Source organism: Panicum virgatum, chromosome 4K, assembly GCF_016808335.1.
Source record: "Panicum virgatum strain AP13 chromosome 4K, P.virgatum_v5, whole genome shotgun sequence".
NCBI lineage: Eukaryota > Viridiplantae > Streptophyta > Magnoliopsida > Poales > Poaceae > Panicum > Panicum virgatum.
Genome location: NC_053139.1, coordinates 47,232,914 through 47,260,453, shown reverse-complemented (window position 1 = coordinate 47,260,453; position 27,540 = coordinate 47,232,914). Strand labels below are relative to the sequence as shown.

Genomic DNA, 27,540 nt, shown 5'->3' with positions numbered 1-27,540 from the left:
CCGGAAGCCAGTTTCATCTGTTGGTAGGCTCTACCTCCCGGAAGCAAAAGGCGGCTCTGCCGTCAAAAGGACCCGGTACACTAAGTAACTAGAAGCTGGCCGACTCTGGAGTGAGTTGGTGTGTCATAGGGGTAGATCCGTAACTTAGTGGGTATTAGGGCCACCTCAATTTTCAACAGAAGACGATGCGGCTCCGGCAAGTGCCGGCGATGTACGTGTTCGGGGACTCGACGCTGGACGTAGGCAACAACAACTACCTGCCAGGGAAGGAGGTTCCCCGGGCCGACAAGCCCTACTACGGCATCGATTTGCCGGGATCCGGCAAGCCCACCGGAAGGTTCAGCAACGGCTACAACATCGCCGACTTCGTTGGTACGTACGTTTAATTTCTTCTTTCTTCTGAGTTCTTCAGTCAAGATAGAACGAATACATTGATCATGCATGCATCATGTCGTCCATGCACGCAGCAAGGAACCTGGGATTCGAGAAGAGCCCTCTGGCTTATCTGGAGCTCAAAGCGCACAGCTATCTGATCCCGAGCGCAATCACCAGAGGAGTAAACTATGCATCGGAAGGATCTGGGATCCTGGACTCCACTGTAAGCAGCTAGCTAGTCGATCACCAACTCTTATACATCTGATCACCTGATGATGATTTCTGAAATTAAACTATATACGTACTGTGTTGTGTGTTCACAAGTAAGCAACTAAGTGAAGAAATTAAACTATATACGTACCTAGAAACGCTTCCAATTTTATTTCATGTCCGAGAGATTTAACGATTAACCGTTAGTTCAAACCCAGTCCGGTAATAATTTGCTTGGTAAAAATTACTAATTATTTACTACAATAATTAATTGAAAATGAACAAGCGGTAAACAGTAGTGGAGTATATATGCATACGTGTGATTAACCACTCCACCACTAACCACTGCTTTTCTTTTTCTTTTTTTGACTAACACGCACTGCTGATGTACATGTATGCAGAACGCTGGAGGCAAACACCCCGCTGTCGCAGCAGGTGCGGCTTTTCCGGTCGACCAAGGCCGTCATGGATGCCACGGTGGGCCCCCGAGCAGTGAGCAGACTGCTCGCCGGGTCCTTCTTCCTCGTCGGCGTCGGCAGCAACGACTTGTTCGCCTTCAGGACGGAGCTGGCCAAGCAGAACAGGTCGGCGACGCAGGGCGACGTCGCCGCCTTGTACGGAAGCCTCATCTCCAACTACTCGGCCGCAATCACGGTATGTTAATCATCACTGAAATAATTAAGTAATGGATAGATCGATCGATGATACTGATCTGATGATGATTATATTGATCATGCAGGAGCTGTACAAGCTTGGCGCCAGGAAGTTTGGCATCATCAACGTGGGCCCTGTGGCCTGCGTGCCGCGCGTGCGCGTGCTCAACGCGACGGGCGGGTGCGCCGACGGCATGAACCAGCTCGCCGCCGGCTTCGACGCCGCGCTCGAGTCCCTCCTCGCCGGGCTCGCCGCCGAGCTGCCGGGCATGGCCTACTCCCTCGCCGACTCTTTCGGCTTCGCCGCTCTCACCGACCCGCTCGCGGCGGGGTTCGTCAGCGCCGACAGCGCCTGCTGCGGCGGCGGGCGGCTGGGCGCGGAGGCGGACTGCCTGCCCGGCGCCACGCTCTGCGCCCACCGCGACCGCTTCCTCTTCTGGGACCGGGTGCACCCTTCCCAGCGGGCCGCCATGCTCGGCGCGCAGGCCTACTACGACGGCCCGGCCCAGTTCACCAAGCCCATCACCTTTAAGCAGCTGGCACAGCAGAGGACTTCTTGATTTTCGTCACTTGTTGATTTTCAAAGACGGCCCGGCCCATTGAGGATTCATTATAATTTGTACGAGCAAGTATTATTAGTTGTTTCATTTTCCCAATAGCGGTGGTATCGAGTCAATTTGGTTGAGGATGACGAAAAGTAATGTGTAAGTTCGTGAGGAGTTTGGATACACTTTTTTTTCTTTCATCCGGTCAACATAATTCACTACCGGTTGCAATGGCCTGTACTACCACTACTACAAAAACTAATTTACAACGATCTTTTTAAACACCTCTGAGGCGGGAATTCCAACTGCCTCGATTAATGGCAGGTGTTAAGAGACGGTCATTTCTTATTAACCGAGGCGGTTCAAGAAATCGTCTCGCAAAATCCATTAACCGAGGTGGTCACCATTAACATGCCCACCTCAAGGCCTATTTCGGTTAATAGACCGAGCCCAATTAATGAAAACTCATATGACCTCGGTTGCCGAAAAACATATATAAATGAACCAAAACCCTAACCCACTCACCTTCCCCTCTCCCAGCCGCATTTCTCCCTCCCTCCCTCTCCCCTCCCATGTGGTGGCCCTCCACTTTCTCCCACCTTCCACTCTCTCTCACGGGTGGTGGACGGGGCGGCGACTGCGGGGGCCAGATCCTGCGGTGGCACGGGGCGGCGGGGCCGGATCCCGCGGCGTGCTGGCCGCGGGGGCGGCGACCCGCGGATGGGCTCGCTGGGCTTGTCCATGGGTTTGTTTTTTTATTTAATTAACCGAGTCGGGCAACAAACCACCTCGATAAAAATAAGTCATTTATCATGATCTTTCATCCGAGGTGGTTGCAAAAAATGCCTTAATTAAGCGTTTTTGACTGCCTCGGTAAGTAATTTTTGTAGTGGTGTACTCAAAGACACCTTTTTGCACCGGGTCGTGGCACATCAATTGCTTTCATGTTATCAAGCAAGTGTTGTATAAAGTGAGGTTACAATTAACCAAGAATGGGATGACCTATATATATGTATATATATATATATACACACACACATAAACTAGAGAGGAAAACATACGGCTGAAATGGAGGATTGATAACATTATTATAGTTGATGAAGAGGAGACAGCAGAGACACGCTAACGCTTGACCCGATCGATGCTGACCAAATAAAGTGCATCCTGTTATTGGTTGGCTTCTTCTCTGCCAGCCAATCTCCGGTCATCATATCACATGCCCACTAGCAGCCATTTCTTTGTTGACAGGGTAAGCACACACATCTGAATATGGCGTGGTGCCCATGCATTATTACTCCCGTTCAATTTTTTATGTTCCACATGTATCATTTTTTTTACTCGATCAAGACTCATCTTGAAGCTAGCTACTAGCTTAGCTACCTACATAAAGCTGTTATGCAACGTGCTTGCACACGATATAAGTAATACAATGATTAAGACTGGGACTTGGTCGATGAGTGGAAAACCTGCTTGCTGATGAGTGCCTATATATACAAAGAGCCCACATCGATCACAAGCATCAGCCGGCGACGAGCTAAGATAGATCATATACACACACTGCAGTCGTCTGTGTGTACAACAAATATATAGCACGCAGGTAGTAGCTAGGCGTGCCTGCCTGTATTAATCATGGGGTACGAGCTGGCCATGAAGGCACTTGTCCTCAGCCTTGTGGTGGGCGCCGTCGCCGGAATTCGGCCGAGCAAGCTCGTGCGGCTGGTGCCGGCGATGTACGTGTTCGGGGACTCGACGCTGGACGTCGGCAACAACAACTACCTGCCGGGGATGAACGTCCCCAGGGCCAACAGGCCCTACTACGGCATCGACCTGCCGGGCTCCGGCAAGCCCACCGGAAGGTTCAGCAACGGCTACAACACCGCCGACTTCGTCGGTATATATATATGCTGTCCATTATATTAGTACAATGCATGCAAGATGTTAATTTACTTAGTTGATTATTGAGTACAATATTTACTTTGTATATCAAGATTAATTATTGTGTTATTGTGCAACGACTTAATTAGTACGTGGTGGTAATTTTTAATTAATTGTGCACGCAGCAAAGACTTTGGGGTTCGACAAGAGTCCTCTGGCTTATTTTGTGCTCAAAGCACACAATAAGCTGATTCCGAGCGCAATCACAAGAGGAGTAAGCTATGCATCGGCAGGATCTGGGATTCTCGACTCCACAGTATGTAGTAGTCACCAGCTCAACTCTCTCTCTCTCTCTCTCTCTCTCTCTCTCTCTCTCTCTCTCTCTCTCTCTCTGCAATTGTGCACAATCACACATGCCTGCTGATTAAAAAACTATGGCTAGTCTATGAAATTGTAAAATAAAACTTGGCATTGGGGACTTTGTCTCATTCTCGACCTCTAATGTACTTAACTGATAAGGCACTTTATGAAATCGTGCAATGATATCTTCACTGAGAATAGCCTTAAGGTGCGCACGCAACCCAAGATTGAGTAGCTACTCCCTCCAGGCCAGACCCATTATTGTATAGTATACATCAGATTCGATATCGTTGAATTGTATTTGAAGCACTTCCATGTGATCTTTGCTAATATAATCCGCGAGCTGTATCACAATATATATATATATATATATATATATATATATATATAAGCAGCTGATGACAATGTTATTAGGTGGATGTAACCACTATGTATGTTTACGTACGTACGGTTAAAATATATAAATTTGATTTGCAGAACGCCGGAAAGAACATACCGCTGTCGCAGCAGGTGCGGTTGTTCGAGTCGACCAAGGCCGAGATGGAGGCCAAGGTGGGCCCCCGCGCGGTGGGTGACCTGCTCGGCAGGTCCTTCTTCCTCCTCGGCGACGGGAGCAACGACTTGTTCGCCTTCGCGACGGCGCAGGCGGAGCAGAACAAGACGGCCACGCAGAGCGACGTCGCCGCCTTCTACGGCAGCCTGCTCTCCAACTACTCCGCGGCCATCACGGTATGTGTACGTGTGTGTACGCATGGCGGCCAATCTTTTTTTTTTAGTTATAGAGAAGGTCTCAATCAGCAAGAAGCAGCCATACGTACGTTATAGCCAGTCGTCGTTGACACCGAGCTTGAATTCGTTAAAGAATTATCCTCGAGTCGAGTGCTAATTAACCTAATACGAAAAAATTGACCCGGCTTTTGATGCATACATATACATATATACTATATATACAGGAGCTGTACAAGCTGGGCGCGAGGAAGTTTGGCATCATCAACGTGGGGCCGGTGGGGTGCGTGCCCCGGGTGCGCGTGCTCAACGTCACCGGCGCGTGCGCCGACGCCATGAACCAGCTCGCCGGCGGCTTCGACGCCGCGCTCAGGTCCCTCCTCGCCGGGCTGGCCCCCAAGCTGCCGGGCATGGCCTACTCCCTCGCCGACTCCCTCGGCCTCACCCAGGACACCTTGGCCGACCCGCTGGCGGTAGGGTTCGTGAGCTCGGACAGCGCCTGCTGCGGGAGCGGGCGGCTGGGGGCGCAGGGCGAGTGCGCCCCCGCCGCCGCGCTCTGCCCCGACCGCGACCGCTACGTCTTCTGGGACTCGGTGCACCCGTCGCAGCGCTCCGCCATGCTGGGCGCCAAGGCCTACTACGACGGCCCAGCGCGATACACCACGCCCATCACCTTCAAGCAGCTGGCCGCCACCAGATCATAGTATCATCAGCTGAGCGGCTTGCATGCCATCAGAGAAGACGACCACCGCCACCACGAGTCCACGACGACCTGCGTTCAAATAAAACTACTCCTATATATACTATTCAGTGATCATCATGTACTCATCAGTTCAGACTGATTGTTTTTTCCGTGCTTCGCTCGTTTATTGTTTTATTCATGCTATATATAATTAGGTAATGACTTTATACTGGCCGGCCATAATTTTGACCTCCAGCACGGCCTCCACCTTCCGAGACCCACAGACCCCCACGTGCCGGGTTCTATTAGACATTTTCACTCCTGATAGAAACACCCCTTCGTATTTCTCCATTTTCTTTTCTTCATCCAATCCCCCTCTGCCCTCTTGCCCGCATCGCGTGCGCTAGGGTTTCCTGGGGGCCCGCGAATGTTGCTGGCCGCGGAGTAGGCAGCTCGGCCCTTGGTGGCGCAGTTGCGGCGGCGGCGTCGAGATCCGGCTATGATAGAAGCCCCTGGTGGCGCAGTTGTGGCGGCGGCGTCGAGATCTGGCTGTGATAGAAGCCGTGAGCGGTGGTTGGAGCGCGGCGGCGCTAGCGAGGTCCGACCTGCCGCTGGAGCAGGTGATGCTTGGGAGGGGCCGACCTTCGGTGACCTGTGGCCGGAGCAAGGTGACGCGAGGCTCGGCGGCAAGCGCACAGCTCGGAGCAGCCGGATCCGAGCGGTCGGCGTCTGATTCGCCCGACAGTAGTTGCATCCTTTTATTCCCCTCATTTTCCTCTTCCCATTTTCTCGATCTCCTCGCCATTCCCATTTGTTGTCTCGGGCAATTTCGATTCAAATCTCAATTTGCGATGTTTGATTGTGATTTGGGATGGCAGTTGGTGAAGCCTTCCACTCCTGCACACCCATATATGTGCTATGTCAGGTTGTGTTAGTTCAGCACATCAGCTGAATCAGGAAAACGAGAAGATCATCAGGGTACGTTGTTTATGAGTAGACATGCTAACCGAAAATTGATGCTTGTCCTCCCACTCATGCGTATGACACAAACAAAAGTTACATTGTGATATTTCCTTGTTTCAGTCGCAAGTGGCTCACATATGAATAAAATGACATATTAATAGGAGAATAGGATACCATGTTGAAATTGAATTGGTATGCACTTTTTCACAAAAAATATAGGCATTTTAGCAACATCCACTAAGCATTTAAATATGGCACTAAGCATTTGAGAAAGTATATTTAGTTAAAACACAGAGAATATGCTACATAATGTGTGCCTGTATGTGGAAGATATACCAAAATAATTTTTTGTCTCATTATGCTTTTAACCTTGAAAACGAAAAACTGATTATGTTTAATCTCTCAACTGCATCACTGTTCTTGATGTTCACTTCACTTTGTTTCATTGTGTTGATGATAGGTTTTCTTTCTTAACAGCCTGCTGAGCATGCTAGTCAGTTCAAGGTCTGCCGATGTGGAGACTGGGGAGGGAGACACATTTAAAACTGGTGATAGTCTGCTAACTTGTTGACCTAATTGCCAGGTTTGTGAGATCTTCTTACAGCTAAAGTATTTGTGCTGCAATAAAAAAATAAACAAAGAATGAAACAGCCTTTTTCAATGTTGCACTTTGTCCTATAATTTGTGTGCCACTGGACACGTTGCTGGATATTTAGCTTTATCTGCTATTTATTATGAATTAGAAAAATTATACCAAGTATTTTAATAATACCAAATAGACAGTCAATCAATATCGATTAAGCATTTTGGATGTCCAATACAAGTAGTTTCTCATGCTGGACTAGGAGGCCGGAGAGCGGGCCACAGAGCCAGATGAGGTGTGCGGAGATGCCCAGCTCCGGCACATAGAGGCGAACTGCACCCTGCACGCCGTCGACGCCGTGTGCGGCAGCTTATGGAGGGGAGGGAGGGGATGAAGACAGGGGAGCAAGCAAATCAATGCAAGCTGCCCGCGTGCGCCCAGTAAGCATTTCAGTAATTTGCAATAGGCATTTTTGTCAAATAGTAGAAGCATTTTAGTAATTTTCTATAGGGATAGGGAATTATATCAATTACTACAAGCATTCAGTACTTTCCACTAGGCGAATACATCAAATACTAGAAGCACTTTAATGTTAGAGAGTAGGCCCATACAAACCAATTATGCAGCCAATCCTTTTTTGGGTTTTGGTCTTTGAAAATATTTCTGTCCATGTTCTAATTTGCTCATAACTTTTCAAAATTTTGCTTAAGAGGTTTCAAAAAATTGCTAAACTCTAATCATGTAGTACTTGCTAGACTCTAATCCTGTCAATTAGCTTTTACTGGTATTTTCTGTAGATGCAAGGGAGCTGCAGTTTTACTTTTTTGTTTAGAGCAGTTGAACAACAACGAATATCTTTCTATTCCATTTTTATTAGACAAACTTGGCTCTAAGATAAACAACAGTTTGACTTTTGTTTAGAGCAGTTGAACAACAATGAATATCATGTACACAGTTTGACTTTTGTTTAGAATAGTTGAAGAACAATGAATATCATGTATGCAGTTTGACTTTTGTTTAGAGCATTTTTGCATTATGATTATAGCATTTTTCAAGTGTTCCTACTGATAGTTTTTTGGACTTTCATGTATGCAACTTATGCTAAACCAACATGCAAATTAATCATACTAGCTAAGCACTTTTGTATTTTAGATAGTAGCTTATGCTAAACCAGGTAAGCAGTTTATGTATCATGCCTTAGCATTTTTTAAGTTACATGTAAGAAGCTAAGCATTTTTTTGTATTTTAGATAGTAGTATTTTCCCGTGTTTTTGATTGATTAGCCATTGGTTTTACTGAAATTCACTTTTTTTAGGCAACTTTGATATGTGAACAAGCAATTTATTCATCTTCAGTCTACCATTTTTTTATCAAGCTTTGGCATTTTGTCATATTTCTAAATTATATTGCTGTCAGCATGTGAATTATCTTATAACCTTGTGTAGTATATTGCAATGCTATATTTCTAACGGTTGAATATTGCATTCACCTTCATTTTCCCATGACCATCTTAGTGGCTTTTCTTTATTTACACTTGATCAAGTTTGTTTGCTTAATGTTAAGCTTATGCAAGTAATCTGACCTTGCAGATTTTCATTTGACCCAAATACTAAGCTGGGCCTTGATGTTGCCTCTGTCTCATCACAAGGTATCTTCTCCAAGTGCAAGGTTTAATTTCTTATCTAGGAGAATCACTTTATATAAATTTTGAAAGACATCGGGCTTATCATGTGTTTTCCCTTTTCAACTTATATATATATACGATGATGATATTCATTATCTTAAATTCCAGACAATGTTCTCGCTAATGGTTGTTGTTCTGCAAAGCAAAATGTTATTTGTGTTAATCAAATAAGCATTATGTTCTCTGCTGTCTGTACTTGTTCACTGAATTTTTTTAGTAAAATCTACATGGTAGAGAATGCTGGATTGCCTTGTAGAGACTATTTTTGTATACACTTTAGAAGCTAGCACAATTTAAGCAATATCATTTCCATTTTTTCCAGTTGCCCTCTGCTATTTCTTTTTCCAGTACATCTTTTTTATGTAGTCAGCCCTATATTTGTGTCTTGTAGGGGGCAATCTAGTGTTTCATGTAGGCCACACACTGTCAAGTCTTCAACCTCTAGTGCCTTCCTCTAATTACGCATTATATTCTTTTCTTAAAAGCATTGCAGGTCATGGTGTGGTCATAAAGGGAAGCAAATGTGCATTCATCATTGATGAATTGCTTGTGATGTATCATATCGTAGTCTGCAGATTAGAGTTAATTGTTTGCAAGATCCGAATTAGTTATGATCATTGCATTTGCAGGTCATATGATTGTGTCCAATATTTGAAATTGTAATGGGTATTAGCTAAGAAAACCAGATAAGGTTGCTTTTTGCACAGAAAACTATGAGCAAAATAGCTTGAAGTATAGATAAGACTGCCAGAGAATCTGTGAGATGTTGCTTGACCAGAATTATGAGCAATTCAAGTGCACATATGCATGGCGTGCAGTTTCTGAATTTTTTCTATGCAAATTATGTACACCTCTATGGATAATTAAATTTTCTCGAGTACTATGTTGAGTGGGGGGGGGGTGGAGTGGGGTTGCAGAAAACAGCATGCCTGCAGCGGCGAGCGGTGGCAGAAAACAGCATGCCTGCAGTGGCGAGCGACAGTGAACATGAGATTATGACTAAAAATATAAAGCTAATCACATTTTCTTTCCTAAAACGGTGCAGCCGTACGACCGGCTTATTTTACGGCCGGCCGTAAATTAGCTGCCTCCATATAATTAATACAGCAATAATAAGTATTTTTCTCTCACACCAACTAATAGTATTTTTCTCACACACCAAATCAGCACCAGCCATCAGCCAGCCAGCAGTAATTTTCTCTCACAACAAACCAGCACCAGCCACCAGCTGCAGCTAACGTAATAGAGTGCATGTGTATATAGCGTATTTGACCGTACCTCTCAAAAAATGTCTTGGTCGATCACTTTCTCTGAAACTCCTTGCTACATCGTCGTCCTCAGAATCAGATAGATGTGCTTCTATATATATCTCTCGTCAAACTCGCTGTCGAAATTCCCATGAGCGCGGTGCCACCACCAAGTCCAAGCCATAGCCATGGACAGCGGTGTTGGTGTCGTCGTCGTTACAGTACTGCAGCTTATTGCGGTGACGATATCCATCCAACTGGCGCTCGCCGCCGGCGGCAACACGGTGCCGCCGGCGCTGTACGTGTTCGGCGACTCGATCCTAGACGTCGGGAACAACAACTACCTGCCGGGGGCCGACGTCCCCAGGGCCAACACGCCCTACTACGGCGTCGACTTCCCCGGCGGCGCGAGACCCACCGGCCGCTGGAGCAACGGCTACAACGTCGCCGACTTGATAGGTATGTATCATGTATGTGTTGACGCTCGACGCTCGATTCAGATCAGCAGATCTCGGTCATCTGCTGTGCTTCATCTTCCTGCATGCAGCGAAGGCTATGGGATTCGAGATGAGCCCGCCGGCGTACCTGTCGCTCACGCCGCCCTCCAGCCGTCTCGTCATCAGGGGGCTCGGAGGAGTGAATTATGCCTCTGGAGGAGCTGGGATTCTCGACTCCACTGTGAGTGCTTGATGATCCATCTCATATTATTGCTGCAAAAAAAAAATCCTTGGATTTCTTTTGTAAGTCGAGCTTATTATTCAAGCCTTCAAGGGGATTATTAGCTAGATAGCCGCTAAGTTCAGATGACACCACATGCTTTTTTAATTTAATTGGAGGGAATCAAGCAATAGTGTTTTCTCCCACGCCAAATCAACACCAACCAACCAACAGCATAGCAAATCAGCACCAGCCACCAGGCACTGCCATCCGAACAGAGTGTGAGCAAGTGATCATTTCGTGCACGCATGTCCTTCCAATTCTTTTGCGCGTGTCGAGAAACATAATTTATATATCCCAGGTCAAAGTCATGTAGCGGTTTCACATGCATGCATGCATCTACTGGACTGAAGGAACTGATCGAGATAGATAGCGATCCTCCCCGGGCGGTGACTTTGACCCAATGTAATATACGGTGTGCGGCGCTCGAGCACGACAACAAGAGGGTACTAATTGGATCGGGGTACAGGGTACATATACTATATATTTCTTTAGCACGCTCTTTAAATACCCAAGTGCTTGAAATTTATTGGCAAGATTATTTCAAGCAAGTTTAATTTCATGCATGTAGATGTAGCTATATATCTAGCTAGCTAGTTTTCATGCACGACGATGTATATGCAGTTCGCCGGCACGAACATCCCGTTGTCGAAGCAGGTGCGCAACTTCGGCGTGACCAGGGCTCAGATGGTAACGACCCTGGGCTCCACCACGGCGAACCACCTGCTGTCCAAATCCCTCTTCCTCCTCGCCATCGGCACCAACGACATGGCCGCGTTCGCCATCACGCACCAGCAGCAGCACAGCGACGTCGCCGCCTTCTACTCGATCCTCATCTCCAACTACTCGGCCGCCATCACGGTATGTAACGACACATTAATCTTTCACACCGGCCGGCCCCATTTCCTCCTCCGTTACGTTGCTGATCGATTTATTTGACTTCTGACGATGGGTAGGGATAAGATAACATTTTTCTGAATCTACGCGTGCAGGAGTTGTACGGGATGGGCGCGAGGAAGTTTGGCGTCATCAACGTCGGGCAGATCGGGTGCGCGCCGCTCCAGCGTCTGCAGAGCCCCGCCGGCGCGTGCGCCGACGCCGTGAACGCGCTCGCCGCCGGCTTCGACGGCGCGCTCCGGTCCCTCTTGGCCGGCCTCCCGCACGGCCTGCCCGGCCTCGCCTACTCGCTCGGCGACCTGTACGGCCTGATGCGGGCCACCATAGCCGACCCGCGGGCAGCCGGGCTGGCCAACGTCGACGCCGCGTGCTGCGGCGGCGGCCGGCTGGGCGCGCAGAGCGGCTGCCTGCCCAACTCCACGCTCTGCGCGGACCGCCGGAGCTACCTCTTCTGGGACTACGGCCACCCCACCCAGCGCGGCGCCGCGCTCGTCGCCACGGCCTTCTACGACGGCCCGGCCCGCTTCACCCGGCCGCTCAACTTCAAGCAGCTCATGTGCTGAGCTGAGCGTACGTGGCGGATGACTAGTGGTACTCGGACCATCACCGTATTATGCAGGTCTCCTGTATGTCTTCTTTTTTACCTTCATTTGATTATTGGGTATATTATATTCATACCCCTAGTTTGATTATCGTATTATCGTGGTTATCGTATTGTATTTCGAACTCAGTTTTAAACTTCCGTTGTGCTTTTTAACTCTGTTGTTTGTATTTAAACTTTTTATGTAAAACCTGTGTTGTAAATTAATTTGAAAATTTCTGTATGTTGGTATCACCTGTGCTCGTCTTCGTACGGGTCTAAGTGCAATTGTGATCCTGGAGTACAGTAATTTAATCGGGATTTTACCCGACAGCCTGTCAGGTTACACCGTTTTAAGTGCACAGTAATTTGATTAAGTATTAAGATGATGGTTAGTGTATTTAAGCCGGTTTAATTTGGGCGGTGTTTCACATGTGAACGAAGATCTCCTGTACGTAATTTCCTTCAAAAAAATTGTAGGGCACGATCGAGACTAAATTCTTATTGTGCAAGTCAGCTGTGAGGCACCCTGCGATCAGTCAGCTAATCACACTAAGAGCGATAAGAGCAAGTATAATAACAAGCTGTAAGCAGCCTGAATACTAAGGTAAAGTAGAGAGAGAAGAGAAGGGGGAAAAAGTAGCGGGCTGTAAGCTTATATCCAACACGCTTGGACACAAACAAAAAAAACTTTGTATGAGAGACAAATAAATAATGTATTAATGGTGAAAAACTAACTACTATACGGATGATATACGGATGAGCTGAGAGATAGACTGTAAAATTTTTACAGCCAGCAGTCGGCAATATTATTTATCTTACTCTATAATTAATTTTAGAGCAGTGGTACTAGCACTAGCAGCCGATCTACTGCTACAGAGTCGGAGCTATTTAGAGGACAGATCGATAGGCCACACAGCACCGCACCAACCATGGGGTGCCACCAGGCCATGATGAGCAGTGTCGTCGTTGGTCTCGTCACCTGCTTTGTGACGATGACTACCATGTCGTCCGCGCTCGCCGCTTCCAGCAAGGTCCGGCCGGCGGGCAAGGTGCCGGCGATGTACGTGTTCGGGGACTCGACGGTGGACGTCGGCAACAACAACTACCTGCCAGGGGACTTCCCCCGGGCCGACAAGCCCTACTACGGCGTCGACTTCCCCGGCGGCGCGAGGCCCACCGGCCGCTGGAGCAACGGCTACAATATCGCCGACTTCGTAGGTATTTTCGTTCTGTGCATTGGATCAATCATGCTATGGATGGATGGATGGACGATGAATGTGGGTTGATGAATTGAACGCGCATGCAGCCAAGTCCATGGGATTAACTAATTAACCATAGACAGGATCTTAGCTTAGCTTAATTCGCGAGTAATCGCGCTTAGGGAAAGCCAGGGATCTTCCCTTGGTTATATAGTGTTGTAGCCTTGGGGCCGGGCCCTTAAATGGGCTGAGTTTGCCTCCCAATCAAAGACAACTAACAGGGATTAATATTGGATTAGGATTGGGCCTTTCGGCCCAATTAGATCTTGACCGAGGTCAACAATTCCAACATTCTCCCCCTTGACCGAAAGTCAACAACTTATTCTTTATAATGTTCAAAACATTGATCACGTGAAGGTGGATACACATGGATCAATAATCTCCCACTTAATCGAACAATCTTAATCTTAAACTTAATCTTTTGTTCGCCTTATGTTCACACTTAATACCATAGCAAAATCCAGCAAATGAGTCATTGGCAAACATTACAGAAAAACCATGACACCATTAACCAAAGTCCACTACAGTACCTCGATAGAACACTTACTTAACTTATTTTGGGAGTTTAATTATTTGGCCTCATCCAGAATCACATTTCAGGTTTATCATCAAATCCATACTAACTTTCGCGAAAATAGAATAAGAGATAAAACCCTCAATTAGTCATGTTGCTAGCAATTTTACTTAATGCATTAAAATGACTTGATCCTGGGACCCTTTATTCACAACATAATAGTTTAAATATCAATAGGCTTGACACCATCAACCAAAAGTTGTTACTTTAAGGGAATACTGTTATTAAACAGCGACATTAATTCAAAACCAATGTTAATACATTAATACTACCAGAATATATTGCACATGTCTGCCTAAAACAAGCTACACAAAATTAGCCTTAATTATGCCAATCTTGTTTTTGAGCTTTCTGCAGAATTGCTCATATATGTAAGAGTGAAAGACATAAAACTAATTGTGCACATTTATATCCACACACTCTTATAAAATCTTGTCTGAATAGTATCTTAATTAAATAAGCATGTTATTATGGTGTTTCTATCTTTTAACACCTTTTCCAGTGGACCTCCCCTGGACTGAAACTAATAAAGTTTTGTCAAGCATTCTGGTTTGTCATGCTAAGTCAATTACTTATAGGACTTAGCATAGAGCTTCAAAACTGAAACCTTAGGAACGTCTTCCTATTTATCTTACTCTTAACTTTATTCTTATAACAAAATTTGGTATATCACGCAAACAAAAACAGGCATGGCTGTGTATGCATTCACATGTTGTCACTTTAGAGTCTTTCTTAGCATACGCCCTTTAGTGATAAATCCCAATACTCACTATGGTCCCATCTTAGTATTATGCTCCCCCAAAAACTAGGAACACATTCTTACTTTAGTCAGCTTATGGAGAAAATATTCACCTTAGAGTATCAGGATAATTATTAATTCACCTATAAAATGAATCATAGTTACCCATGAACTTAGCATCTTAGATTTCTTTGGAATCACGTTTCAAAACTTGTAGGCCACCTATTGCCTTGATTCCATTAGAAAATTGCCATGACATGAATTGTTCAAAATTCACATCTATTAATCTTAAAATAACTGAGGCTATTACCTTTGTGCCCAAAACTTAAATTATCATTAAATATTACGTATCTCCTCAACAGAATTTGGAAGAAAATTGGAGAAATACTTATGGCACGATATATATATATACACACACACATTGATATAGAGAAAACTTATTCTATATCTCATTAAGATTTTCTTCTCTATTTCCTTCCTTCTTTGTGAGCTTCCATTGAATTCTGAATAATCAGAATATTAGAAGTGTCGGCCCTTAAACTTATCTGAAATAATTCACAACGGTAGCTCTTTTACTATTTATCTTGGCACGACAAAAATTATACCACTGATCAGCTTTCTTTGCTAACCTAGCCCACCCCAGCGGTGGCTAGTTAATGAACTAGAGTAGCAAATCTATGATTAAATGTTCACAAAACAGCGGTGGCCAGAATTATGAACACAACCATACTTCAATCATCTCTGATCCAAATTAAACTAATCCACAACAGCGGTGGCCAGAAAATGGATAGAACAACAGGACCTGTGAAAATTATCCCGTACCCAGCGGTGGCCAGAATAAAAAATAAAATCACACTTATTTGAGACAATTGCCTTTCCCATCACAATGGTATTTAAATAATCATGTCTTAGCATGATAAAGTTGCTCTTAAACTAACTTAGTAATCATATACAATGAAATGCAAATAAGCGCATGATAATAATCCTACGTTAGTCTGATTATAATCACGCAATAAGTAACAACTTGCATCACTGGTGGGGAAAACAAGCGAAACTTAGCTGAAACTCATAATTAAAACAACAGTGGTCAGATTTAATTACAAGTTTACTATAAATAAATTTTCCCATTGGTTTCATTTATTTAGAGGCATCTCATAGTATATTGGTGTATAAGCACCGGCTAGTATTTTATACTTAAAACTTTATACTTAATTTTGCTCATTAGCTTATGAACAATGAAATATTACGGAGAGATTTATAATAAATGTATCTTACAAGAGCAATTGTTTACTAGCTTTATTAATTGGAGCATCTAATGAATTGGTGAGACATTCCACTCTCCCCTTCGAATTTGTGGTCCAAACGTGAGTGTGCCACATATTTGACAAGGTCTCATCACTTAACTTATCTCATCTAATTCTCACGTGTTAAAATATTCATGATAAAATTATGAAAAATTTCTCTTGTAGAGAAAAAATAACTTAAAACTCGATGATATAAAAGACAATCACTTAACTTAGAGAAAAATACTCATTAATATTGAAACAAAGATTTCATCAATAAGTACATTGATATCATCAAACTTAATGTTGAATCTACTAACTAATTCTAAATGAAGCTCTCTACTATATAAACTTCAACTTATTTCTATCAACTAATTCTAAGAAAAAAAAACTCCCCCGATCTCATGGATCTCTTATAGATTGATTAATATAATGCTCCACACATGAGTCGGAGAGATTAATTCCAAGAACCTTAATCTCATAAGCTATGTCCAACATATGATGTATGTGATTTGCCAATCCACCATGCCCATTATAACGTGAAGTGGTTAATCTATTGATGAGGTAACTTATGCAGACTTGCCTATGACTCATCTCAATTAAATAGAGAAAACCACAAGCAGTCTTGTCCTCCTCATCATCAAAAACTCCCCTTATGCCATCAGAGATTGAATGCTTAATGATTCTTTTGGCAAGCTTATTATCCTTCTCCCATTGCTCTAATTTGAAGTGATACTCATACATCTTCTCATCATAGTCCTCAATGCCAGAAGTAGGAGGAAATGACCTGACTGTATAGAGCACATAATCAAGCTTCAGAAACTCGAGAATGCCTTCTATCATCTTCTTCCATAAAGGAAAGTCAATGCCATTAAATTGCTTAATAGCCTTCATGTAGCTTGCATCTGAGATGATAAAGCCAAATAATAATATTTAGTCAATATCATAATTTTATGACTTAGAATCAGCACGAGTGGAAAAAAAAATTCTAAATGTCTTAATGTGCTGATAGTGCAAGTACTTATGGGAAAAATAATGCAAGTGATGCATTATTTAATCTTAGAGCATAAAAATAATTTATGCATTTCTTATTAATCTAAGACATAGCTTACTATGATGGAAAAGCACTTAAGCTTGAAACTGGAATTTTAAACTCAAACTTGAACAGTGAAAATAACACATAAGAGATCAAATTTTACTGTAAATATAAGCCTCATCAAACCTTAACTTTGTCTTATATAACCAGTGCATAAAACATTATTAAACTTAATTGCACTGAAATTTAAATCTTATTGCACTAAAAGAAATAAGGCTCATTAATCTTTAGATTATTTTCTCATTTAACAAGCACATCAAACTTTATGAAATTAATTGTGTTTGAAAAACAAGACTCATCAATAGCTTAAAATTAAGCTCATTATCAGTGATAATTTCCCATAATTATCTTTAAATTAACCTTATAACATCAAAAATTATGGAAAATATCACTACTCATAATTGAGAAATATCTATCATAGATAAATTAAGCAATAAACTCATTTGCAAAATCATAAACAATAGATATCTCAAATATGAAATAAATACTCATGGGCATTAAATAAACGAAAGGCTTGTAATCATGAGTGCAAAAGAAAATATTCAAAGCCTTTAAACATGAACAGCAAGATAATTAGGGCTTAAAAGATTAAATTAGTAAAAGAAAAGACTTCAAATATTAAACTGGGCAAAAAAAAAATTATGAAACTAGCCCAAAAAATCCCCTTTCGCGTGCGCCCAGTAGCACCTCGTCAGCCCAGTTAGGCCCAACTGGTGCGAACCCTAATGTTGGAGCGAATCTGAGCCGTTAATGCAATCTAATGGTCATAAACTATTGCCGCCTGGTATATATTGGAGAGGAGCTGTCGGAAGGGTGACCTAATTCCCACTCACTCCCTCTCCTACCTCAGCCTGAGCCGCCGCAACACCTCATCGGCCACGGCCGCCACCTCCTCATGGACTCAAGGTCCAGCGCCGCCCCATTATGCAGGGAGCCGCGCCACCCTGGGCAGTTGGCCACGCGCCGCGAGGGCATGGGCCCGCGGCTGCTGCTCCCAGCGGGAGGTGCGCGCGGCACTGCGCCTCAGCCGGCCGCCGCCTCACGCCTGCATGCAGTCGCCTTGGGCCACGCAAACGGGTCCCGCGGGGCCTGGCTCCTGATGCGCTGGTGGCCACTGGAGCTGCCAGCCGCCGCCGCTCATGGGCGCCACGCGCGCGCGGGGGTCTGGTGTGTGCCGCGAGCGCCAGCGCCGCTCTTCATGGTCGCGTTCCCAAGCGCCGGTGGGCTGGCCGCCGGTGGCGCACGGGACCCGAGGGTCCACCTCCTGATGCTCCGCGGGTGGTGCGCGTAGGCCCAAGGGCTCGCCTCCTGATGCGTCGCCCTAGGAGCTCGGCCGCCATGGTGCCCTGTGGGCCCTCTTGCCGGCGTGCCGTGCGATTCAATCGCGCGACATGCCGTTGAGGGCCTCCACTGGGTATCTCTTTCGGCACGCCGGCGACCACGCGCAGTCCGCCTAATCCTGGTAAGCCACTGATGCTCTCCTAGGGCTAGGGTTAGAGTTCATCCTGGGATTTGGGGATTTCTTAATGCGATCTGAAAATTTGCATTTCCTCTCCTTCTTAATGCTCACTGATGCATTGATTTCATGGTTTTGGAGTCTAATTTCAAGAAATTAAACACAACGGTGACTGACATGGGGAAGAACTTAAACAGCCGAAGCCCTAGAATCCTGATGCTGCATTATTTGATTAACTTAATCGTGAAATTTATCTGATTTTGGCTCTGATTTACTAACTGATACACTAATGAACCAAAGTTAGATCTAATTCGGCCTTAATTAGATGAACAGATTAACAATTAGTCTTAAACCGAATTAGATTAAGGCTAATTTGTACATGAACTTGCACGATCCTTCAGTGCAGAGATCTAATGGCGCATGACATGCACACGTTACACATGAACATGAAGGATTTGATCCATATAGACACTAATTGTACCTTATTAATCACACCAGATCCAATCTATGACTAATGACAAGTAAAAAAATGCATAGACAGATCTAATCTGATATTAACAGAGACTTAAAACTTAATCAGTTCTGGATTAGGATCATGACAGATCTAAGAAGGCTCTTGATACCGATTGTTAGAACTAATTAACCATAGACAGGATCTTAGCTTAGCCTAATCATGATCACTAATTAAAGTTAATGCGGAAATCTTAGATAAACTGACCAGAACCTTTCGATCCCATTATTGCCTCCGTAGACGTAGCAGTAGGGTTGATGTAGAGGTAGATTGAGGGACACCGTGCTTCCAAACCTTCCAACACCTAGATCGGTTAGGTTAGGAATACGCTAATCTCAACGGCTTAATTCGCGAGTAATCGCGATTAGGGAAAACCAGGGGTCTTCCCTTGGTTATATAGTGATGTAGGCTTGGGGCCGGGCCTTTAAATGGGCTGAGTTTGCCTCCCAATTAAAAACAACTAAGATTAATATTTTATTAGGATTGGACCTTTCGGCCCAATTAGATTTTGAGCGAGGTCAACAATTCCAGCCCTCCGGCGTACCTGTCGCTCACACGGGCCAGCAGCAGCCGTCGTCGTCTCATACTCAAGGGCCTCGGAGGAGTGAGCTACGCTTCTGCCGGATCTGGGATCCTGGACTCCACTGTAAGTGAACCATCTCAGCATATATATATATATATATATATATATATATATATATATATATATATATATATATATATATATATATATATATATATATATATACTCCTAGTCCTATATACTGTATGTCGTCTGAATTGAACTCCTGCAACGTACGCCAACATATAGTTGATTTTCTTTGCTACTCTCAAGTCTTCAGAGCGAGCGAGCTACATAGCTAGATTATTTCATTCATACCGCGTTTGATAATCTTAATCTTGCATGGGCTTGCTTCATAATTCAGATTAGCTAGGTACTACGGATCAAGATTGATGTCCATGTGATCTGATAATAACACATGTAATTTTCCCTTGATGACTGAACTTAAAGAACAGACTCACAGGGAGTTCTTTAATTTGTTTGACCTTTACGACTTAACTAATGCGCGGCTAGTATTGAAAAATCAAAATTTGTATGTCGTTGTATCCTTACTTAAAGGTTATACTATTTTTTTATCATACATCATCCTGTTCTCATAAATTATGTTTTATTGTTGATTAAAATAATTCAACTATGATCTACCTATAATAACAATTTGATTTGTTAAGCTTTAATAATATTATGCAGATAATTATTTTTATTTTTATTTTGATTGATTGTTGTTAGCTTTAGTTTTTACTAATAGTATATATTTGTAACTGATACATAGCTAAATGATATTTTATATTTAATTTTCATAATGTCATTGGTGGGTGATTTTTAATTAGGCACAGGGGTATTTTAGGCTAATTTTTATCGTAATAGCAGTGGTGCGTAATTTTTATTTTTCTATTTTTTTACGATTAACGTGGGAATTTCTAGACCTTGAGAGCGAACGTGGAGGTTCCGTTTGTTGACCAAATAATAAGATAATAGATTGTACATCATCACGAATGATCTTTGTGCGACTTTGCGGCTGGGCTTGCATGCTTGTTCCAGCGAGTCAGACTAAGGGACTATTTGGAGGAGCACTTTAGCAATTAGCACTCGTACATGTTATGGTCGATACTCGTACATGTTATGGTCGATGACTTCCATGCACATTTTATTTGTTTAAATTGCCAGGCGAGAAAACAAGCTCCGACCAAGCACATGACAGATGCGAGAGTAGATGCGTGTGACCACGTGATTGAGCATTTGTTTACGATCGAGTTGTAGTCGCGTGCATTTCGTCCAATAAGACGACGACTCGAGCGGAATCGATCTTACCAAAAAGTCCTCTGCATGTGCAGCACGCCGGGAAGTACATCCCGCTGCGTAAGCAGGGGCGCTACTTCGGCGCGACGAGGGCCGACATTGTGGCCACGCTGGGCGCCTGCGCCGCGGACGACCTCCTATCCAAGTCCCTCTTCTTCATCAGCACCGGCAGCAACGACATCGGCGTGTTCGCCGCCGCCGCCCAGCAGCAACAATCGCCACTGCCAAGCGACGTCGCCGCTTACTACTCAAGCCTCATCTCCAACTACTCAGCAGCCATCACGGTGTGTAACGAAGACAGATTAATTAATAAGTTTATTTGATCGCCAACTCTGGCTACTGCTAGGAGCTGTACGGGATGGGCGCGCGGAGGTTTGGCATCGTCAACGCGGGGCTCATCGGGTGCACGCCGTCGGGGCGGGCGCTGAGCCCGGCGGGCGCGTGCGCCGCCGGCCCGAATGCGCTCGCCGGCGGCTTCAACGCCGCGCTCGGGTCCCTCCTGGCGGGCCTCCCGCGCCGCCTGCGCGGCCTCAGCTACTCTCTCGGAGTCTCGGCGACCTCAGCGGCCTCATGCAGGCGGCCACGGCCGAGCCACCGCGGGCGGCCGCCGGCGGCGGGCCGTGGAACGTGGACAGCGCGTGCTGCGGCGGCGGGCGGATGCCAGCCCAGCTCGACGCTGTGCGCGGACCGCGGGCGCTACCTGTTCTGGGACTCATCGGGCCACCCCAGCTCATCGCGGCGGCCTTGTACGATGGCCCGCCCGAGTTTACCGCGCCGGTCAACTTGAAGCAGCTCATCATTTAGCCATTGATCTAGTACTGGCTGGTTGATCCACTAGAGTAGTTGGCAATGGCGTAAATAAAATCTCGAAATGTACTCTGGGTTACATCTATTGTTATCATGGAGATCCGATGGGAAAATGAGAGACCGAAGTCGGCGACCAGAGGAGGGTGAATGGGAACCGATCAAAATTTCTTCAAAATTTGAATCGTCGGCCTATATCCCGAAAATCACCCAAGCCCTCAAGCGTTCTGGCCAAAGTTTGGAATAGCTATTGAAAAGCTAAACCAACACAAAAGGCCTCGAACGAGTGAGCGAAAATGCGAAGCAAATCGGAAGCGAATTGGGAAAACTATAGAACTGATCTGCCAGGACCGGTCTGACCGGTGCACTATACCGGTCTGACCGGTCTCGGCTGTTCAAGAACTGGCAGACCGGTCTGACCGGTCTTGCCTACCGGTCTGACCAGTGGCACCCAGAAAACCCCGAAAAACATTGATTCAAATGGGGAATCTTGACGAAACGACCATGAAAATAGATGAAACTTGGGGGATTGCTTCGCCCCTACCCCGTGAACATATCCCCAAAAGATCTCGTCCTAAAGATCAACGAATCTTGAGAATTATGGAGGAGATCAAAAGGGATTGGGGTTTTCTCAAATACTCTAGAACTTCAATTCTGATGAGCTCGTGATTCCAGAAGGTTTGGCACGAAGTTAGAAGCACGGGAATCACTCCAAAGAGCTCAACGAAACGTCGCAATCAAGTGAATCAAAATTGAAATGAAAATACATCACAAAAAGCACAAGATGGACAGAATTGGATTGATTCAAAAGCCCAGAGGGCACAAGGAGGATGGGGCCTCTTTTCCCAATCAAATCCAATACAAAGTCTCACAAATCCATGGACAAATCCTACTCTAAATAGAGGAACAGAGGGAGGGAGACACAAGGGCGGCGGCCTGGAGAACAGAAGAGTCCACGAACAGATTACAAAAGCCGCAATTAACCTAACACAAGTGAAGGGGTATTTATACCCGCGGCACCGGTCAGACCGGTTGGTTAGACCGGTCAGACCGGTGCCAGTGACCGGTCAGACCGGTTGGCCTGCAGCACCCCCTGTACACGATCTCATCCGACGGCCGAGGTTCTTTCTTTGGAACGAAGTCTTCTCCACGATGCCGCCGTCTCGATGAAGATCCAGTCCGCGGTTTTGGAGGGTCCGCGAAACCCGGGTAGGTGGCCTTTTTTGAGAAAACCGCCAAAACCTCACGCGCAGGAAGATTTCCGCCTCCACGCCGTGGCCCTAGACGCCGTTCCCGCCTCGGCCTTCTGACGGCCCTAGACGCCGCCCGACGCCCGTCACCTCCTCGCCCGCAGTGAGGCCCTAGACACCGTCGACGCCCGTCACCTCCGTCAGTCCCGAGATCGACGCCCGTTCCTCCACGACTTGGCGTCTTCAACCGCCATCTGCCTCCTTGGTTTTGTAGCGCAAACCAAGAAACCCGCCTTCCGTTGCCGCTTGCGCCCTCGATCCAGGAGTGGACGCCACAGCTGCCGCCCGGTCTGAGCTCCGGTCCCGGCTGCCCTTCACCGCCGTCCACCGCACGGTCCATCGGCCACAGCATCTCCACGACAGCTCCCCGTCGACACTCGACGCCCGTGTACCTGCAATCCAAAGACCAAGCGCACGATCACACCGCACGATTGACAATTCACTCATCACAAGCAGGATAGAGTACTCAACATTCCTCAATCTCCCCCTTGATGAGTGTATTGTCAACACACCACAAACGAACCAAGAGAAGTGAAACCAGAAAAGAACAAAGAAGCACAGGCAAGTGACAAAAAGATCAGAAAGGCAGGAACAGTCACTTACTCAAGCAAAATCGATCCCCTAAGACAAGGGCAAAGGCTCGACGCAATCGATCAAAAGCCAAAACATGACTCCTCAAAGACAAAGGTAACGCTCGACGCATTCATGCAAGAAAACGAGGAAAACCAGGAGTCAAGAACAAGGAAGAAACTCCCCAAGCAAAACTTTTCCCTCTCACAAGTGCAACTCTCCCAAAATGATGCACTCTCGAAGCCATGTGCACAACAAGTTTTTCAAAAATCAAACAAGTCTCCCCCTTGTTCGATCACTTCTCTCAAAATTCTCCCCCTTGTTGGCACATTCACACATCAAGCCTAAAAAGACCTAAAGCTCCCCCTGAAGCTGAAAACTCCCCCTGAACAGATGCTATGCAATGAATGCAATGCAGAAGGTGTAAGTGAAAGCATTCAGGGATACAATGATATGAGCAACATCTAGTCACAAGCACGTGTGCATCCATAAACAAGACCTGCATCTAGCTCAACAGGGTATATCAAATCAGTCTATAGCTAGACAAGTTCAGTTTAGGAGAAATAAAAGCATCACCCATGACCTAGCACTAACAAGTAGGGAAAGGAAAACAGTGCTAATCATACTCATACAGGTGAGCCAAAACAGCCAAAGCATGTTGCAAACATTCATTTTTCAATCAAATTATATCAATCAATTCTTAATGTCAGGGGTTGAAAGATTGTCATGCTTTACTTAGCAACGAGGCCAAGCCTATGCCAAAGACAATCAGAAGCTTAAGGCACTCGTTTCAGTCATGCACAGCCTTGCCCGGGTTCTCACAAGTGCAAAGTGAGCCGTCTCGAAGGCTCGATCAGTGCGACAAGCAATCCCACCTGGATCTTTTCAATCCATTTCAAGAACAGTTCAAGCAATTTTATCAGATTTAGATCATTTCAAGTATGAATTGCTGAACGAAAAAAGCCACACTAGCATGAATAAGATAGCAAAGCATATCAACACGCCCTAACATGCTAGTAGCCAAGACAGGGTGATCATGTTTTCAAATTTTCAAATCAAAATAGCTTAACTCAGATGATGTCATATACACAGTGGAGCAAGCTATACATGATCAGATTTATCAACTCACACTAGCAAGCACTAGAAGATCATAACAATGTATACAAGAATGCTAGTGCAAGTGAGACAATGCAAAATGCAAACATGTACAATGCATATGCACAATGCAACTACCAAACCTAGAAAACCAAGAGAAGCAAAAACAAAGACCTACAAAGCTAACCAAACAAAAGTCAGCGATCAAAAGGGGTAACAAACCCCAATCTCCCCTCGCAAGCGAACAAAAGTGTCCTTCTCTAGCGGTTTGGTGAGGATATCTGCGGTTTGCCTCTCTGAAGGGACATGTATCAAGTCTATGTGGCCTCTCTCATGATTGTCTCGCAGGAAATGGAACCGGATATCTATGTGTTTGGTTCTGGAGTGTAGGACATGGTTCTTTGCAATGCTAATGGCTGACATGTTGTCTACAAAGATGGGAACCCTACCGAAACTCAAGCCATAATCCTGCAAGATTTGTTTCATACATAGGATCTGGGAGCAACAGCTAGAAGCGGCAACATACTCAGCTTCTGTGGAAGAAAGCGCTACACTAGCCTGCTTGCGAGAGGACCAAGACACCAAAGATGTACCGAGAAATTGACAAGTGCCGGATGTCGACTTGCGATCCAACCGACACCCACCGAAATCGGCATCAGAAAAGCCCACCAAAACCAGACAAGAATCCTCAGAATACCAAAGACCAAATTCAGGGGTGAATTTCAGATACCTGAAGATGCGTTTCACCACCTGCCTGTGGGAGGTGCGCGGCGAAGCCTGATACCGCGCGCAGAGGCAGACGCCGAACTGGATGTCCGGTCGCGTCGCCGTCAGGTACAGGAGAGAGCCGATCATGCTCCTGTACTCCTTCTGATCCACCGCCTCGCCGTCCAAGTCCTCATCAAGCGCCGTAGATGTGCTGATCGGAGTCGGCTGAGGAGACAAGTCACTCATGTCGAACTTCCGCAGCAAGTCTCTAGTGTACTTGGCTTGATGGACAAAAGTGCCCTGAGGAGTTTGCTTGATCTGCAGCCCGAGGAAGAACTGCAACTCACCCATCATGCTCATCTCGAACTCCCTGGACATCTGCTCAGAAAACGTGGAGACAAGAGCGTGAGAAGAGCCACCAAAGATAATATCATCCACGTATATCTGAACCAAAAGAAAATCAGTGCCAGATCGCATGAGGAACAAAGTTTTATCAACACATCCCATTTTAAAGCCCTGAGCCAGCAAAAAGGTTTTCAATCTATCATACCAAGCTCTAGGTGCATGTTTCAAACCGTAAAGAGCTTTCTGAAGTTTATAAACACGGTTTGGAAACTTGGGATTTTTGAAACCAGAGGGTTGCTTCACATAAACTTCTTCTTCAATAAAACCATTCAAGAAGGCAGATTTAACATCAATTTGGAAAACCTTAAAACCCTTGGAAGCAGCAAATGCAATAAAGATTCGAATAGCTTCTAATCGAGCAACAGGGGCAAAAGTTTCCTCAAAATCAATACCCTCTTTTTGGCAAAACCCCTGGGCATCAAGACGAGCCTTGTTCCGAACAACCAAACCATCCTCACCCTGCTTGTTTTTGAAAATCCACTTCGTTCCGATGGGATTAGAAGCAGGTGGAGGCTCGACTAAAACCCAAACTTGGTTTATTTCAAAATTTTCAAGTTCCTCATGCATGGCATTGACCCAATTAGAATCAGAAAGAGCGTGTCCAATATCCTTGGGCTCAAAAGAGGCAACAAATGCTGAATGAGCAAAGCCAGCGATACTTGTAAACTTGGACCTGGTGACTCGCTCGTTGAGATCACCTAGCATCTGTTGAGGTGGATGGCGACGCTGAATGTGTCGCGATGCTTCCCGTGTCGAAGTCGCCTCCTCCTCAACCAAAGCTGGTGCCTCCTCAGGTGCAGCTGGTGAAGCCTGAGTCACCTCCTCGAACAGCCCTCGGGAAGTAGATGTAGTCGGGTCGGGGCCGTCGTCATCATCCGAGCTCGTGGCAGAGATAGCTGGGTCCATAGCACGCGTGGTAGCCTCAGCGTCGCCATCTGCAGCTTCTTCCTCCTCATCTTCAAAAATGGAGGTGCCGAGCTCATCATCTCCTGCAACTTCAAAGACAGAAGAATTGCACGGTGCAGTCTCGTCGAAAGTGACTTCACAAGTCTCTCTGACGATGTTAGTATCAATAATCAGCACACGGTACGCTCTAGAGTGAGAAGCATAACCGAAAAAAATACCGTCAGACGAGCGAGACTCAAACTTATCAAGATTTCCATCTTTCAGCACAAAGCACCGGCAACTGAAAACTCTGAGATGGTCAACACGGGGCTGGCGTCCAAACCGCAACTCATAAGAGGTCCTATGCATGAAAGCACGCAAGAAAATGCGGTTGGACACGTAACAAGCAGTGTTAACCGCCTCAGCCCAGTATTTGCGAGGAGTCCTATGCTCATCGAGCATCGTCCTCGCCATCTCAACTAGCGTTCGATTCTTCCGCTCTACAACTCCATTCTACTGTGGAGTGTAGGGAGAAGAATACTGGTGTTCGAGCCCTTGATCACTGCAAAAGGCGTCAAAACGAGCGTTTTTGAATTCTGTGCCATTGTTACTGTGGATCGCTCTCATGGCCTGGGGTAACTCGTTTTTCAACCTCAAGTTCAAGTCTCAAACAAACTCGAAAGCCTCATCCTTGGTTCTCATGAAAAAGACCCAAGAATAGCGAGAAAAGTCGTCCACAATCACAAGAACGTACCACTTCCCACCAACAGACATCACTCGAGAAGGACCGACAGTGTCCATATGTAGCAACTCTCCAGGGTGAGAGGTCATCACCTGATTAATAGGCAGATGTGAAGTGGCAATCATCTTCCCATGGCGACATCGTTGGCAAACAAGATCCTTTACAAACTTCAATTTGGGCAATCCTCGGATCAGGCCAAGTGAGC

At 45.6% G+C, this 27,540-nt stretch overlaps 3 protein-coding genes, 1 long non-coding RNA gene and 2 pseudogenes across 4 annotated transcripts; 5 read left to right on the top strand and 1 right to left on the bottom strand.

Annotated features, from left to right (window-relative positions):
- Positions 1 to 185: 185 nt before the first annotated feature.
- LOC120704530 lies at positions 186 to 1,829 on the top strand (annotated as a pseudogene).
- Positions 1,830 to 3,310: 1,481 nt separating this feature from the next.
- On the top strand, positions 3,311 to 5,655 carry LOC120704528 (GDSL esterase/lipase At1g71691-like). Its single transcript, XM_039988957.1, has 4 exons — positions 3,311 to 3,674; positions 3,844 to 3,974; positions 4,496 to 4,747; positions 4,972 to 5,655. The coding sequence occupies exons 1-4, from the start codon at positions 3,413 to 3,415 to the stop codon at positions 5,446 to 5,448; spliced, it is 1,122 nt and encodes a 373-aa protein (XP_039844891.1). The 5' UTR covers positions 3,311 to 3,412; the 3' UTR covers positions 5,449 to 5,655.
- Positions 5,656 to 5,731: 76 nt separating this feature from the next.
- Positions 5,732 to 9,445, top strand: LOC120704533. The gene is made up of 5 exons (XR_005687586.1): positions 5,732 to 6,404; positions 6,867 to 6,972; positions 7,235 to 7,412; positions 8,562 to 8,620; positions 9,142 to 9,445. It is a non-coding gene; the product is annotated as an uncharacterized LOC120704533 (long non-coding RNA).
- Positions 9,446 to 10,019: 574 nt separating this feature from the next.
- On the top strand, positions 10,020 to 12,644 carry LOC120704529 (GDSL esterase/lipase At5g55050-like). Its single transcript, XM_039988958.1, has 5 exons — positions 10,020 to 10,362; positions 10,451 to 10,581; positions 11,245 to 11,481; positions 11,613 to 12,174; positions 12,525 to 12,644. Exons 1-4 carry the CDS (start codon positions 10,092 to 10,094, stop codon positions 12,078 to 12,080), a joined length of 1,107 nt encoding a protein of 368 aa, XP_039844892.1. The 5' UTR covers positions 10,020 to 10,091; the 3' UTR covers positions 12,081 to 12,174; positions 12,525 to 12,644.
- Positions 12,645 to 13,158: 514 nt separating this feature from the next.
- On the top strand, positions 13,159 to 21,790 carry LOC120704526 (annotated as a pseudogene).
- LOC120704527 lies at positions 16,240 to 19,318 on the bottom strand. Its single transcript, XM_039988956.1, has 2 exons — positions 19,226 to 19,318; positions 16,240 to 16,860 (listed from the first exon to the last, which is right to left on the bottom strand). The coding sequence occupies exons 1-2, from the start codon at positions 19,242 to 19,244 to the stop codon at positions 16,358 to 16,360; spliced, it is 522 nt and encodes a 173-aa protein (XP_039844890.1). The 5' UTR covers positions 19,245 to 19,318; the 3' UTR covers positions 16,240 to 16,357.
- Positions 21,791 to 27,540: the final 5,750 nt, after the last annotated feature.